This window comes from Oncorhynchus mykiss, chromosome 26 (assembly GCF_013265735.2).
Source record: "Oncorhynchus mykiss isolate Arlee chromosome 26, USDA_OmykA_1.1, whole genome shotgun sequence".
Lineage (NCBI taxonomy): Eukaryota > Metazoa > Chordata > Actinopteri > Salmoniformes > Salmonidae > Oncorhynchus > Oncorhynchus mykiss.
The window spans coordinates 25428702-25444228 of NC_048590.1; the positions used below are offsets into that span (position 1 = coordinate 25428702).

The window sequence follows — 15527 nt, forward strand, 5'->3', positions numbered from 1 at the left end:
ATCTGGGTGTCCATTGATTGGGAGCAGTTATCTATGAAATAAAGTGAGGAGTGGGGGGAGCAGAGGTCCACTGAGACCCTGTCAATGGTCCACCTGCCGGTGGAGAGGTTTCTGTCCCCTACCTGCCCTCTAAACTAGCCCTGTTCTAGTTGACCGCCTCTGTGGTCACTGCTCTATTGTTATTTGAGGAGCAGCTGATTTCAGACCTGTCTCACTTGATTACCTCAGACGAGAATGATGACGTTTCATATTTTGACGGGGAGAGTAAACGTAGAAGCACAGTGGAGATCAAATAGCCGTCTAGTAATGTGCTCATCATGTCAAATTTCATCAAGCCAATTTTTGCTTTAAAAAAATAAATAATTGACAGAGATTTACCCGCCAGTGCAATTTGGCTATTAGACTACTGAAACTGAATACAAATGTAAAAGTGTAGGCTATGGTTTGATCTCCGGTTGAGATTGAGGGATTTGAGATCAAGACTAGATCTCTTCCGTCTACCAGGCCATGTTTACCTCTTTATCTGATGCACTCTTGATTATAGTCCAGTCAGCCAGTAGTCCAAGCCAGACCCCGCTTGGCCTCGAGGGACCAAAGGGATTTGGGTTACAGTCTCATTTTTCACGCTATCCACATTCCGCCCTTTCAATCCCCCTCCCCCAATTCACCAGGTGACCCATCTTTGTGACCCATCTTTATGACCCGAGAGGAGGGAGTCAGGTTTCTCTCTCTCTTGCTCCTTCTCTCACCCCTTTATCGCTGATCTTCTTACTGAACTAATTGTTCCCAAGGAGAGAGAGATTACCGTCCCCATTTTGGACTGCAGCCAGATCACGGTCTACTCCGTGAGTTGTTACTGTTGTTCTTTTATCATTGACAAGACTTGATGTATCAAAGGATTTGTCCTATAAATAAAAAAGGCTCTCGTTCCCAGGCCTCAATATAGTGATTTACATGTTGTGTACTGAGTTTAACATATAATGGAAGGTCTCTTTGTAATTTACTCCTCAAATGTTTGTTGTGGGGTTTATTTTTCATGGTTTGTCATGAGACACTAACCCCCCCCTCCCCTCCCCTCCCAGCTGTGCTTTTATATCCCTGCCTGCCTGGTGTTATTGGCCTCCTACATATATAGGGGGTGATCTTAACTCTCGCTATAGATAGGAGGGCTGGTTGGATGCTGTGTGTCCACGTACGTGTTCCGTACCACTTGATCTGAATTGGTCAGTCATGTGATGCATATGAATGGCTCTCCCCAGACTAAAGATAGCTGAAGAATTCCATACCGTCGTTGGACTTTACCTTCTATGTCCCTCGGCCCGGCATTAAAAATCAAACCAACGCTGCTCCAGCAGCAGCATAGCAGGCCCTGACAATACCAGGCTCGACATATGAACATGTAAACCAAATGGCCTTGGGTCCCTGGGTAAACTAAACATCCAGCAGGAGCAGTAAGGGCTGCTTGTGGACTGTAGTGGGTCTGAGACAGAGAGGCAGAACAGTGGTGGGGAGCTGCAGGCCCTTGTTTGGTCTAATCTTGGATATTGCTGGTGGTGGGTTGGGATCCAAAGGGGTTTGGGGGGGAGGGTGATCATCTGAAAGGACTCAGACACTGACATGAGGCAGAGGCCATTTGTGTTTTGGCTGACACCTTTTTTTATAGCAGTAATCCAGGCTTTATCCAGCTGGCTGTCCCATCCACCTCATCCGCTCCTTCCCTCTCTCAGAGCATGGGGGGGTCCACAGAAAGCAATATATCCTTTAGATAATGATGGGCTTATAAATGTGCTCCTGCCTGTCCTTGTCTCTCTCTCACCTCTCTCCATCCTCTCTTTCCTTCCTCTTTTCCTCCTCCCTCACTTCCGAAGAGGTGGAGCAGGGTAGTAGTGAAACCCCACACCTCGTGGCAGCACATTCTGTAAAAAATGCATTTCCTGTCTCTTCTCCCCAGCCCCTGTCAGCTGGAGTGCCAGTAATGTGAAATCAGCTATATATAATTTATTTATTATAGAACTCTTTAATGCAGACAGCTGTTTTACAAAATAATTGGTCAGGGATCATCCTGTAATGACCTTGTTTTTTATCTCACGGAGATGGAACGCATCCTTGGAACTGTAGGGAGCAGTGTGGATGGTGAAGGGGGTTAAACCTATCATGTGACGAGGTGATGCTTCAACACCAGTCTCATTGGTGTGTTTTTTCAATCCTGGAACTGTGACTCAATGATTTGACTGGTTCAGACTGCAGTAGGCTGGTCTCAGTCTCTCTTTCGGTCTTGTTCTCTATCCAGCATAATGTCTTCTAAGCTGGACTGTGCTCACTACTGAAAATAATACCTCAATTACTGTACTGTAACTCCCTCCACCTGGGGGCCTTTCTCTGTTGGGCCCTGGCCCTGTATGAACACTGGAAGTACTGCGACTGGAGGAAGGAGTTAGGGAGTGGCTCAGGGAGCCTTCACCACCACAGCACTTCCCACCACCATGACCCCTGACCTCCACAGCCATTAATCACTTGCCTCCTGATGGCCCTGTCCCAGGGGGAAAATCAGTCCAGGGCAAAGGACGATGGGAGGTGAAGCCTGTAGCCAATTACAAATTGTTTCGGTGCTGCTGTGGACAAATCCCTGCTGCCCTTTGAGGGAAAGCAGCCAATAGTGGCCAACATTAACGCTAGCTTGAGCTAATGCTTCAGCTGTTCTGTGGCCTGCTATCATGGCTACTCTGCTCTGCTACTCATTTCTACATCGACTGACTCGGGGGTTGGGTTTCCCAGATTAAACATGAGGTGTTTAAAGTGATTGTGCCCACAGGCCTAAAAGAGCTGGAGCAGATGTTTCTCACCAAAGACTGGTGGGTTGTTAGTTCTCACTAATGTTTCTCTATCTCCTCCAGCCCAGCTGAAGGGGCTTTGGTTAATTACGTCATTTAATCATATTCGTAAATGGGTTGTTGCAGTTTGCTCACATTTCAGCTGATCCTGTTGAAACGTGTTCATTTGATTCTGTACCGTTAGGTTCATTGTACCGTTAGGTTTATTGTAGTGTTTTTATTTATTACAAATTAAGAGTATAAATCTATTGTCTAAATTCAAAATACTGATTAGCTTCTTTCTATACATCGCTTCCTGATGGTCCTCTTCCTGACATTGATATTACTCTCCTGGAATGGAATAGAGGCATTGATGTGAATTAAAGCCTAAATGCTGGGTTGTCAGTGCAGGTCAGGTCTATTGTGCTTATCTGTTCTGGCCTCATTGTCCAGGGGGACATACGGCTGGCTGTGTATGAAAACGGCTTCCTGCTGACCTGCACTTTAATTCAGACATCAATAACCCCTGGCCAACCTTTGACCCCTGCAGTTGTACTAATTGTTTGATGCAGGATTGATGTCCTTGCAGCGCTGCATTAAATAACTGTGGCCTGACCAGGGCTCAGGCTGGCCTTTTTACACCACATTCCTGCTGCTTTTGATAGGCTGTATGTTCTGGAAGCGCAGGGCTACTGGCTCCTGATCTATCTACCCTCTACCCGGCCTCTCTCTCTCTCTCTGTCTCTCTCTGTCTCTGTCTCTGTGTCTCTCTGTGTCTGTCTCTCTGTGTCTCTGTGTCTCTCTCTCTGTTCTCTCTTTGTGCTGGGCTGTGTGGTGGCTGGTGGTAGTGACACTATGCTCTCTGTGCTAATCAAACATCCTGCCTGATGTCATCTCATCCACCACACAGAGAGACAGGACTCCGGACACATTACTGGCTGTTGGCACTTCCTTAATCTTACAGGAAACTGATATTATGTCATAGCGGCCATGTACAATCTGTAGTTAATTTTATGTTTTGTGTACATTGTACCCTAGTTTTGTGAAATGTCTTTCTCCTTTCAGATTTGTTTTATTTATTATTACTACTACTACTACTCCAACTACTACTACTGTACTATTCCACAGAATGTGGAATTCCGGGAAAAGCTGAGACTTCCCACTGTCTTGTAGGAATAGGGGATTTTGATTTCCTAGCTTAGCTAGCTGTAGTTACCGCTGGCTTTGCTGATGGTCTACTGTATATAGGCTTTAGTCGTAAGGGTCTGCAGTGTTTTCTAACACACGTTCCTCTCTGACATGAGATGAGAGGTAATGCCTCTACAACTACACCCCGCCTCAGAGTTAGCTAGCAACACTTACACAAGCTAGCCCATGTGTCCTCCAGTCAGAGCCAATGATTCTAATGGTTTAATTAAAGACAACCTGTGCCTCGGAGGACTGGACTGACTGTCTGCTGCTAACTTGAGACATTGAATCAGGACCAGGGCTTATCTCCTCTCCTGGCCTGATCACATTGCTATTTAAAAAAAACATTAATGGGTCTTATTCCAGGTTAGAGCTGCTAGCAGCCTGCGGAGGCTTGGATGATTGGCTGCTATTAACCACCGTGCCACAAAGCTGGCCTGGCTTCAGGCTGTCTGTCCTCTCTGCCCAGCAGCCACTCAGCACCAGGCCCCAGGCAGCACTGGCACAACAGCTAACAGCCGAGGGGTGTGGATTTACTCTCCACAATCCTCTAAATAAGCTTCATTATACCGGGCTAACCATGCCTCCCCCCACGAGCCACCCCACCCCACCCCGCCCAAGGATTAGCAGACCTACAACCCCTATCGGGGCTGGAGAGTAGCACTTTTTTTGATGCTGGTGCATACTAGGCCAGGGCAATGGCTACACCTCCCCGCCCCTCCCTCCCTCCCGACACACACACTTTCTACACGCTTTACTGCAGATAAGCTGTTAACCAGATTAATGCATCTGTATCAAAAGTCTGGAGCAGGTTCACTTTGTTGTTTGCAAATCCCTCTTTCCAGGTCAAGCTGTTTTTGCCTTAACTTGGCTAATAGGTTCTCTTTGTCATTTTATACCGATGTGTTTACATTTCCCAGTCTAATTCAACCGGCTCTCTGAGTTATGGGCCTCTGTCACCGAGGGCAGTAACGATATCACCTGTCTATTTGTTTCAGCAAACCATGGGGGGTGAAAATGTACTTTCATTAACTGTTCGAAGCATGTTACAGTGCTATGACAATATAGAGTTAAAAAAAAAAATAACAGTTTAGGTTGTTTTCAGGTTGTTAAAACGTGCAACAAGCCTCCTCACCCACACCATTCCAGCTCCTTCAGCAATGTAACGTCAACAGGATACTTGGATCCATATTGATGCGTGTGGTTCTACCTTCAGGGACTCCAGTGAACCGCATCCCCATCATGGCCAAGCAGGTTCTGGACCTGTACATGCTTTACAAGCTGGTGACAGAGAAGGGCGGCCTGGTGGAGGTCATCAACAAGAAGATCTGGAGAGAGATCACCAAGGGCCTCAGCCTGCCCACCTCTATCACCTCTGCTGCCTTCACCCTCCGCACACAGTAAGTCTCTCTCTCTCTACCCCATTCTGCTTAGTCGTGTGTCCCTATGATCTGTGTCTCTTTCTATGACGTCTATGTGTGTCTGTTTGCATGTGTCCATTCATCCTGACCGTGTGTGTGTGTGTGTGTGTGTGTGTACATCCCTCTTAACTACTCACCTTCTCTCTCGCTGCATTCCATCCTCCAGCCATTACATCACACGTGTGAGGAGCCCATTGATCCAGTAGATTTTGTGATGTGATTTGGGTCAGAGTTCACAGCAATTGAGGTGGGCTTTCACTGAGGGGCGAGCGCTCTGCGCTCTGTAAGCCCCTGTGTAAGGGCTTTAGCTCTCTATACTACTGCCTGTATACCAGAGAGCCTTAATGAGCCTTTTATGTATTTTTAATGCTAGCCTACTCAGCCTGCCTGTTCTCTCCAGCAGCAACGGTCCACTGGTCTTATCTAATGGATAGTGCTCTTCACTCCGTATTGATCCTCAGTGTTCTCTCTCTCTCTATTATGCTCTTCACTTTTATACATTTTTATGGGGTGGAAAAATACCCATGCTACTGCTGCTACTGCACGCTCACAGGCTGCTACATACCATGGTCTCTGTTAGGTAACACTTTGACCTCTCTCTGCCACTGCATCTACACTACCTGGACAAAAGTATGTGGACACCTGCTCGTCGAACATCTCATTCCAAAGTCATGAGCATTAAAATGGAGTTGGTCCCCGCCCTCCACTCTTCTGGGAAGGCTTTCCAGTAGATGTTGGAACATTGCTGCGGGGACTTGCTTCCATTCAGCTACGAGCATTAGTGAGTTCGGGCACTGATGTTGGACGATTAGGCCTGGCTTGCTGTCGGCGTTCGAATTCATCCCAGAGGTGTTCGATGGAGTTGAGGTCAGGTCTCTGTGCAGGCCAGTCAAGATCTTCCACACTGATCTTGACAAACCATTTATGTTTTGTGCACAGGGGGATTGTCATGTTGGAACAGGAAAGGGCCTTCCCCAACTGTTGGAAGCACAGAATTGTCTAGATTGTCATTGTATGCTGTAGCGTTAAGATTTCAGACTGCCAGATGGTGACGCGTGATTCATCACACCAGAGAACACGTTTCCACTGCTCCAGAGTCCATTGGCGGCGAGCTTTACACCACTCCAGCCAATTCTTGGCTTTTCTCATGGTGATCTTAGGCTTGGGTGCGGCTGCTTGGCTATGGAAATCGGTTTAATGAAGCTCCCAACGTTCTTGTGATGACGTTGCTTCCAAAGGCATTTTGCAACTTGGTAGTGAATGTTGCAACCCCACTACGTGCTTCTCACCGGACTCTTTCTGTGAGCTTGTGTGGCCTGCCACTTCGTGGCCGAGCCGTTGTTGCTCCTAGACGTTTCCACTTCACAATAACAGCACTTTCAGTTGACCGGGGCAGCTCTAACAGGGCAAAAATTTGGCGAACTGACTTGTTGGAAAGGTGGCATCCTATGACGGTGCCACGTTGAAAGTCACTGAGCTCTTCAGTAAGGCCATTCTACTGCCAATGTTTGTCTATAGAGATTGTGTGGCTGTGTGCTAGATTTTATAGACCTGTCAGCCACGGGTGTGGCTGAAAGGGCCAAATCCACTAACTTGAAGGGGTGTCCACATACGTTTGCATATATAATGTGTGTGTGTGTACTCTGATCTGAAGACCCATGTATTCACGCATGACTAAGTCGTTTTGGTCTGCTAAATTGCATATCTTATCTTATATCTTAATGTTTGTCTCATTCAGGTACATGAAGTACCTGTATCCCTTTGAGTGTGAGAGGAAAGGTCTAAGTTCGCCAGGCGAGCTTCAGGCGGCCATCGACAGTAACCGCCGGGAGGGCCGTCGCCCCAGCTACAGCAGCAGCCTCTTCCGCTTCTCTCCCAGCACAGCCCCTCACATCCTCTCCCCTCCCAAGATGCACCTGTCTGCACTGGGTGCCGGAGCCGCTGGGAGCCTCAACGGCCTGCTGGCGTCACCCGTCCACTCTCTCAAAAAAGGTGAGCATTAAAGGATCAGCAACTTCTCAATAAAAAACTGGAAATAAAGGGTTAAGATTGGAAAATAAATAATGAATTCAAATAAATACTGGAATTTATAACCTAAACACACAGTAGGCATCTTGACAAAAGGAAAAGTAAGACCATGCTCTCTATTGAGTTCAAATAAGATAGAAGTGAGAGTTGTGCTCCGGGTTTGCGCATCGGACTGATCGGAGCGCAACCCTCAACAAATATCCATAGTGCCTTAGCGCTCTCTGTCGCAATGGTTAGGAACTACAGGATCATTTTCTTTCACTGTCTGGATAGGATTAGACACCACAGCCTACAGACTGTAGAGAGTCAGACATTATGTACAGTACAGGTATTACAAGAAGAAATGCTCTGATTTCTTAATGGCCATTTACCGAAGTATTTTGTACTTTACACACTTTACACTCATTGGCAGGCTTTGTGTTATGTAATATCTGCAGCACAGGAGGTTGGTGACCCCTTAATTGGGGAGGACGGGCTCGTGGAAATGGCTGGAGCGGAATAAGTGGAATGGTATCAAATACATCAAACACATGGTTTCCACCACCCAAGTGGCGCAGCGGTCTAAGGCACTACAGACCTGGGTTCGATCCCAGGCTGTGTCACAGCCGGCAGTGACTGGGAGACCCATGAGCCGGCAAATTGGTGCGCCTGGCAGTCAAGAAGCAGTGCGGCTTGGCAGGGTTGTGTTTCGGAGGACGCATGGCTCTCGGCCTTCGCCTCTCCTGAGTCCATACGGGAGTTGCAGCGATGGGACAAGACTGTAGTTACCAATTGGAGACCACGATATTGGGAAGAAAAAGGGGTAAAAGTACAGAACACGTGGTTTCCATGTGTTTGATGCCATTCCATTCATTCCAGCCATTATTATGAGCCGTCCTCCCCTCAGCAGCCTCCACTGTTCTCCAGTGTGTATTGTACTGTAGATTGTGTGACGATCAATGTGCTATGCACTCCCTTTGTGATCAAAGCGTCTGTGTGTGACTGAGGGTTTGACCCTGGGCTGTTCACTGTCTCTTAACCATTTACTACTGATTAATAACATGTTTCCCACAGACAGCAGGACACTTTACGGCCAGCCTGGATTACAGCTGTCTGTCCTCATCAATAGGATCTGGCTGGATCACTACCGTTACCTGTTTTTCTTATCTGATCTTACCTTTGATGTTATTGGAATGCTGCTCAGTTACAGAAAATACTGCCCACATAATTGCTGTGATTTTTTTCCCCTTTCTCTAAAAGAGGTAGTTATTGTTTCAACAGATCTCCCTCCCTTTCTTTGGCCTCATTTTACCACGTTAAATTGTCATTTTATCAAATATTTTCTTCATATTTTACAATACTGAAATTATTCTCATTTTTGTTTCCATGAAAGTAACATATCCTACCTCTCCTACCCTGCCTCTCTTTAGAAGAGGTCACCCCCTCCTTGATGGCAGCGGCTCGTGGTACCTCCATGTCCCTGTCGCTGGGGCAGCAGCAGGTGGCAGGGCTGGCGCGGGCTGCCACTCTGGAGCAGCTTAGGGAGAAGCTGGAGACTGGCGAGGGCCCTGAGAGGAAGATGGCACGCCTGGCAGAGGAGCAGCAGCAGCGTCTGATGCAGCAGGCCTTCCAACACAACCTGCTTGCCATGGCCTCCCAGGTCCCCATGAACCTGCGCCTGGGCAACAGCACCACCGCTAGAGGTACGTGCCCAGGCTGACTCCCCCTGGGCACTCTATACAGTTACATATGATAGTCAGTTTGTATCCGACACATGCAGTACATTCCATACGTTTTCAAGATTGGAGTAATTGCCTGAAATGCACTAGTAATCATTTTCTCAAGGAAACGCATACATTTAAGTACACTAGTGATGTACACTGAAGCTCCCTCAATGCCTGACTCTCTGAGCACCATGAAAAAACGCACAGCCTACACCAGATTCCCTCCGCTCCCCGTGAGATAGAGGAGGATGACATTTAGAAGCCATTATAAAGGCAACGCAGCAGTCACTGCACAACAGAGATAAAGGCTTTCAGCCCACTCTGCTAGCTGACTCACTGACCTGTGTCTCTTCAGCTCAGCCTCTGGCTGTTTGTATATACGTCATAACACATGCTTTGTTTGGTGCCTTAATGTTATCACATGCTGGTTATTCCCCATGTCTCTCTCACACACACACACACACACACACACACACACACACACACACACACACACACACACACACACACACACACACACACACACACACAGTAGAGGTTCAGCCTGTATGGGTGTTGAATGTGTGTGTGCGAGTACAATCAACGCATTATGACTGCTACACAAGAAAAGCTTTGAGAGGGGAAGTGCAGAATGTTTTCCTGGGTTTTCCTGGGGTCACTGTGACATGATTGTGTTTCTCTCTCCTCAGTGGGTTATGCAGATGTATGCTGCAAGACACCCACAAGGAAATGTTCGTGACACCCAATTCTCACTTACTGCATGCTATTGTACAGTACCTGATTCTGCTTTCTGACCACACTGGTTTACACTTCCTCTTTCTCGTTCTTTCCAGATGAGAAGCAGCAGGACATGGCTCTGAGCATCTCCACCAATGGATCTGCTAGCATCAGTGTGTCTGTGGAGGTCAACGGCACACTCTATTCAGGTGTGTGTGCGCGTGCGTGCGTGTAAGAAATAAACAGATTTGGTTGTGTTGTTTATCTTGCTGTAATATTCTGTTTGTCCTTCTGTCCTGTAGGAACCCTGTTTGCACAGAAGTCAGGCGCACCAGGGACTAGCGTGTCCACTGCAGTAACAGTGCCCCCTGCTGGACCCAGCGCTGGGTTTGGGTTCACCACCTCTGCCCACAGCCACAGTCCCAGCTCTTCCTCTTCTTCCAAGGGGCCTTGCTCAGCCGAGCCCTCCACCAGTGGCTCCCCTTAGCTCAGGCCGCCCTACAACCCACTCTCTAGGCTTTTCATCAACACCGAGGCCTAGCATGAATACAGTACATTGATAAATCGATAAGAAAAAAAGAAACTGGTGCACAACAAATACCTCATTGCTCCTGTCAACCTTGGCTACCCGTTTATGAATACACAATTCACACACCCAATTACATCTCAAGAGAACATGAACACACACACACACCTATGCATTCTACACACATGTACACATACACACATGCATTTCACAGACACCCAGCACACAGACACTCTTGTCCCAAACACATGCTAAACACAATCAGAGCTCAGCCAAAACCCACTGACAGGTGTTCACAACTGAACTTGAAGAGTTTTATTTTGTTTGTTTGTTGGCTTTTTGTTTTTTTGATTTTAGTTTTTTCGAATTAATATTATTATTATTATTATTATTAATACTATTTTTTTAGTTATCTTTTCACATACCTCAAATCAAGTAACCTGCAGTGGTATCTTTACCTCAGGAGCTGTAGTATACTTCACCTGAATTAACTTTATTTTTGTATCCTTTTTGATCTTGTTGAAATCAGGGGAATTTCTGGGAATTTCACAACGGAACCTCACTCACCTCAGCACACCTCCTACGCATTCATACAGTAACCCTATCACAACGCTCGAGTTGCCATGACGACGGGCCGTAGCCTTTTTGCTTCTGAGTGCACTACTTTATTGATCCTACAGATCGCCATGTAATACCTCATATACTGTAGTCACTCCCACAATCAATACCAGGGAGTCACCCCCTCATTCAGCCTATTTGGAATGAGGTACTTAATCTTCAATCTAACACAAGAAACGGATGGGCAATGTGTCTAAAGGGCTTTGAGGATCAGAATTAGCTTTGGATATTTTTTCACGCACGGTATGAGGTCATAAGAACTGACTGATCCGTCTATCTATCTGTTTAGGACTAGCAAGCCCCAAGCTCACCACCCCGGATCTATCTAATAATCAGAAAGGTAGTGAAGGTGTTCTAGTCCCTGCTCTGGGATCAGTGTGTGTCCCTAGTTCAATTCAACAGAGAGGAGAGACAAATCACCCATCAATGGTTTTCCTTCAACACTGGCAGACCAGACCTGAAGTGTTCTAACCACAGACCTTTGCAAACCTCATTCACCTCTCCGTGTGGGAGAGGGCCCTTTCTCAGGAAGCATAGTGAAGTCTCTTATTATGGACTCGCTTTGTCATTTAAAAAAGGATTCCACCGAAATAATGCGCAAGTCTAACAGACTGTCTTCAAAGAATACCTCAGACTCTCTAGAAGGAGACGTACACTACATACCTCATTGCTGCAAAGCCAGCGTGACTTGTCCTGGTGGTTTGAGTCCCTGCGACGAGCAACGGTCCACAGGAGTGGACTCCTCCCGAATGCTGGACTACATACGTAGACTTGACTACTGGGTTTTCTTGGGGACACATTATTATACCAAGCTGAACTGGGATGGGCTTGCTCTCCAGTTTTCTCTGTATTTGTTTGGTTTACTTCATACTGCATTTTATGAGACAAAACCTATTTAAGAGTATTGCTCTGCATGTGTACAATCAGGTGGCCAGTATTTTACACCGTAATCCTCTGCTGTGTGGTAGCCTTTGGCCGTTGCACAGCTGAATACCAAAGACTAGCCCTGTCTCCTGCCCAGGCTGTTATGGGCTAGCTGCTGTGGGTTAGCTGAATAGGCTAGCTGAACCACTATGTAGGATACAGTGGAGTAAAGAATGAGTTCTATGCTAGCCCATCTTCTATAGTCCATACTGTTAAAGTTGTCAGCTCTGGTCATGTTGCTTTCCTTAGCTTCTTAATCAGACATTTGCCTACCTGTGATTGAGTCTTGGGCCCGGTATGGTTCTGCCTGGCATGGGCACCCATCACCTGACACACCAGGGATATACCTCAGTGAGTTATGCTGCAGTGAACAGTGCATGACACACAAGGCCCCTTGGCCTAATCTCTACATTGAATAAGACAGAAAGGGTAGCTGTTTTGACAACTGGTTTCTGTCTCAATTCAAAGTTCAGGCCTCCCAAATTTCTCAGACACATCCACAGTTACAGTATTTCCATTCTCAAACTGTTCAGGTAATTACTCTGCATTTTTAATAGAACGTGATTTGAATGAAATTAATTTCTAGCATTATCTGTGAGGCATTTAACTGTTTCTAAACCTTTCACCCCTGATCTCCTGTAATCTCTGAGGTGGGCAGCCTTGTTGCTTTTAGTAAGCTGTGTTTTAGCTGTTATTTGTTGGCTTTTGTGGACTTTTTGCGGTGCAGACCACAGACCAGGATTACAGGACCACCACAACACATATACAATGACTAAAGAGACACCTGCAATCGAAATAGTATGTCCACATTTAATAAAGGTGAAAGATGTAGTTGCTGCCTTAAAATCAGCTGTGAGAGAACAGTGAACCTTTCAGGACTCTCTGCTAGGAATGACTGTTTTATCTTCAAGCTTAATCCTTTGAAGAATAAACTATTTCCATGATCTTTATGAATGAAGTCAGGCATTAAGGCATTCATAAATCATGTTATTGGTTTCAAAACCAAGGTATGCTATTTATTTGTGTCGATTTTTCTTCTTCTGATGGACCGAATTAGCTTGATCACTTAGGTGGTGTCACAAAAACCCTTTTTCGTTTCTCTCGTTTTAGAAACGGACATTTCTGTTTTTTCCAATCAGTCTAGTCAATGACTGTCTGACAGTGTATCCTTACAGCCTTTGCATGAGAGAGGGGGAGTGTGTGTATGAGTGTGAGAGCAAGTTCAGAATATGGTAGAGGAGGGTGTGTAACAACCATGTAATGCCATGTAGGAGACTGCAGGTGGTGCTGTTCTCTAAAACCACACCATGACAAGGGTGGGAAACCAGTTAGAACCACATTTACTGGGAATTCAGTTTACAGCTCAGGCTTATGTGGGCTACAATTGTTGGTGTGTGTGTGTGAGAGAGCTCTTGAAGACCCCCTACCTCTTACCTCGGGGCATTGGGCTGCTGTCATTGTTGCATTTGATATTGAAGTTATGCAATTGGCATGTATACTGAGGGACACATCCAAATCTTGGACGACCCAAAATCTGTCTCTACTGACTTGCTAAATGCTATTTTAGACTGGTTCGGTTTTTGTCGCTTTTTGATTTTTGTCATCAGTTGCAGGCAAGGTCACATCACTCAAAAAACTGTGAAGTTGAAAGTCTGCAGAACCTTGTCCCTGGATGGTTTGGATTTTATTCGATTTTTTATTATTTAAATCTAACCTGATCTGTGTAATACAAGTGCATATGTAAGTGGTTATTGAATACCTCATTTATCAATTCTATGTTGTTTTTGGCTTGTACAATGCTCCGTATATAAATCTGTGAGGTTTGTGCATATTTTTGTACTGTTATTATTATTATTATTATTATGGACATGGTAATGATATTATAGTTTTCTCTTTTGATTAAAACAAAATTGGGACAACGTAAATGCTTGTAAAACTGGTTTGTGCTGATTGTATTTAAAAGAGGAGCACTTTTCCAAAGTGATTTTGACATTCAGTTTTGTTCACATTAGTAATATAAAGATATGGTTCTCAGGGCTTTAAACTTGTATGTCATGATAAAGTTTTACTTTATATCTTATCTGTGTGTGTGGTTTTTGTGAAGTGTGGCTTGAATTTCCTTCCACTTGTCAGTTGGTCAGCGCTTGCTCGCAGTACACGTACTGGTAATCCGTCTGGCCCTGTGGCCTTGTGAATGTTGATCTGTTTAAAGGTCTTACTTACATCGGCTGCGGAGAGCGTGATCACACAGTCTTCCGGAACAGCTGGTACTCTCATGCATGTTTCAGAGTTATTTTCCTTGAAGCGAGCATATAAGTAGTTTAGCTCGTCTGGTAGGCTCGAGTCACTCAGCAGCTCTCGGCTGTGCTTCCCTTTGTAGTCTGTAATGGTTTGTAAGTCCTGCCACATCCGACGAGCGTCAGAGCCGGTCTTCGATTCAATCTTAGTCCTGTATTGATGCTTTGCCTGTTTGATGGTTCGTCGGAGTGCATAGCGGGATTTCTTACAAGCTTCCGGGTTAGAGTCCCACTCCTTAAAAGAGGCAGCTTTAGCTCAGTGCGGATGCTGCCTGTAATCCATGGCTTCTGGTTGAGGTATGTATGTACTGTGCAATTGCCTGTGTGAGAGATGATAAAATTCCTAAGAAATCTCCACGTGTCATTACGAAAAGAAACTGGAAGCGGTTTGATATTCAAGGTTTTTTACATGATGTATCTATCATTGAATGGAATAGACTGGAATTAATCCCTGATGTTCAACTAGCCTTTTCTTACTTCCACAACGCATTCCAGGATGTATGCAATAGGCATGCCTCTTTCTTTTAAATTAATGATTAAGGGCAGAGAGAACCCTTGGTTTACTAAGGAACTTACAAAAATCATAAGGGAACGAAATGCTATGTGGGCTAAAGCAAGAGGGACTGATTTGGCAGATGATTGGATGGCTTTTAAACGTCTTCAAAATATGGGTGTGGCTATGGTCCGTAAATTGAAAGCAGACCACTACCTGAAATCTACTTCACATCATTTAAATAATCCATCCAAATTCTGGCAAGTAGTGAAAGGTTTGGAGTGCTAAAAAGATACACAGCTTCCCAAACAATTCTTGTTAGACACACAGATTGTAAGTAACTGAGAGAACCTCTGTTCTGAAAGCCTTGAATCAGCATTTTTTAGATGCAGGCAGTTTATTTGAAAAGGTCAAAGGTATAAGTGAGCCCCCTATGAATTTACCTGACACCCCTGTGCACTCCTTCACCAGGTTCTCCTTTTCATCCTTCTTTGTTTCAGAAGTGTGTCGAGCCCTGAAAGAAATTGATGGAAAGAAATCCCTTGGCCCTGATGAACTAGACCCCCGCTTCCTGCACCTAGCTGCAGACATCATTGCTCCCCCTTAACATGTATTTTTAACCTCACGCTTGATGTTAAGGAAATCCCCAAGTTATGGAAATATATATGCTTTTGTATTGCCTCTCCTGAAAGGTGGAGATCCTTCGCTACTGGACAACTATCGACTCATATCAAAATTGTCTGTACTGCCTAAGGTACTGGAGTCCTTAGTAGGCAGCTAAAGGCCTACTTCCAAGAAAACA

At 45.5% G+C, this 15527-nt stretch overlaps 1 protein-coding gene across 4 annotated transcripts in view; it reads left to right on the forward strand.

Moving 5' to 3' along the window:
* Positions 1-14011, forward strand: part of LOC110506484 (AT-rich interactive domain-containing protein 3B) — a 64560-nt gene extending 50549 nt beyond the window's left edge. For 2 of the 4 annotated variants that reach the window (XM_021586126.2, XM_036963803.1), the window contains exons 5-10: positions 5215-5398; positions 7158-7411; positions 8857-9129; positions 9840-9881; positions 9984-10076; positions 10170-14011. In XM_021586126.2, the coding sequence (XP_021441801.2) occupies positions 5215-5398; positions 7158-7411; positions 8857-9129; positions 9840-9881; positions 9984-10076; positions 10170-10354 (1031 nt within the window). In that variant the 3' untranslated portion in view covers positions 10355-14011. The remainder of the gene's footprint in view (positions 1-5214; positions 5399-7157; positions 7412-8856; positions 9130-9839; positions 9882-9983; positions 10077-10169) is intronic. The other 2 variants (XM_036963802.1, XM_021586127.2) reach the window with 2 other exon arrangements.
* Positions 14012-15527: the final 1516 nt, after the last annotated feature.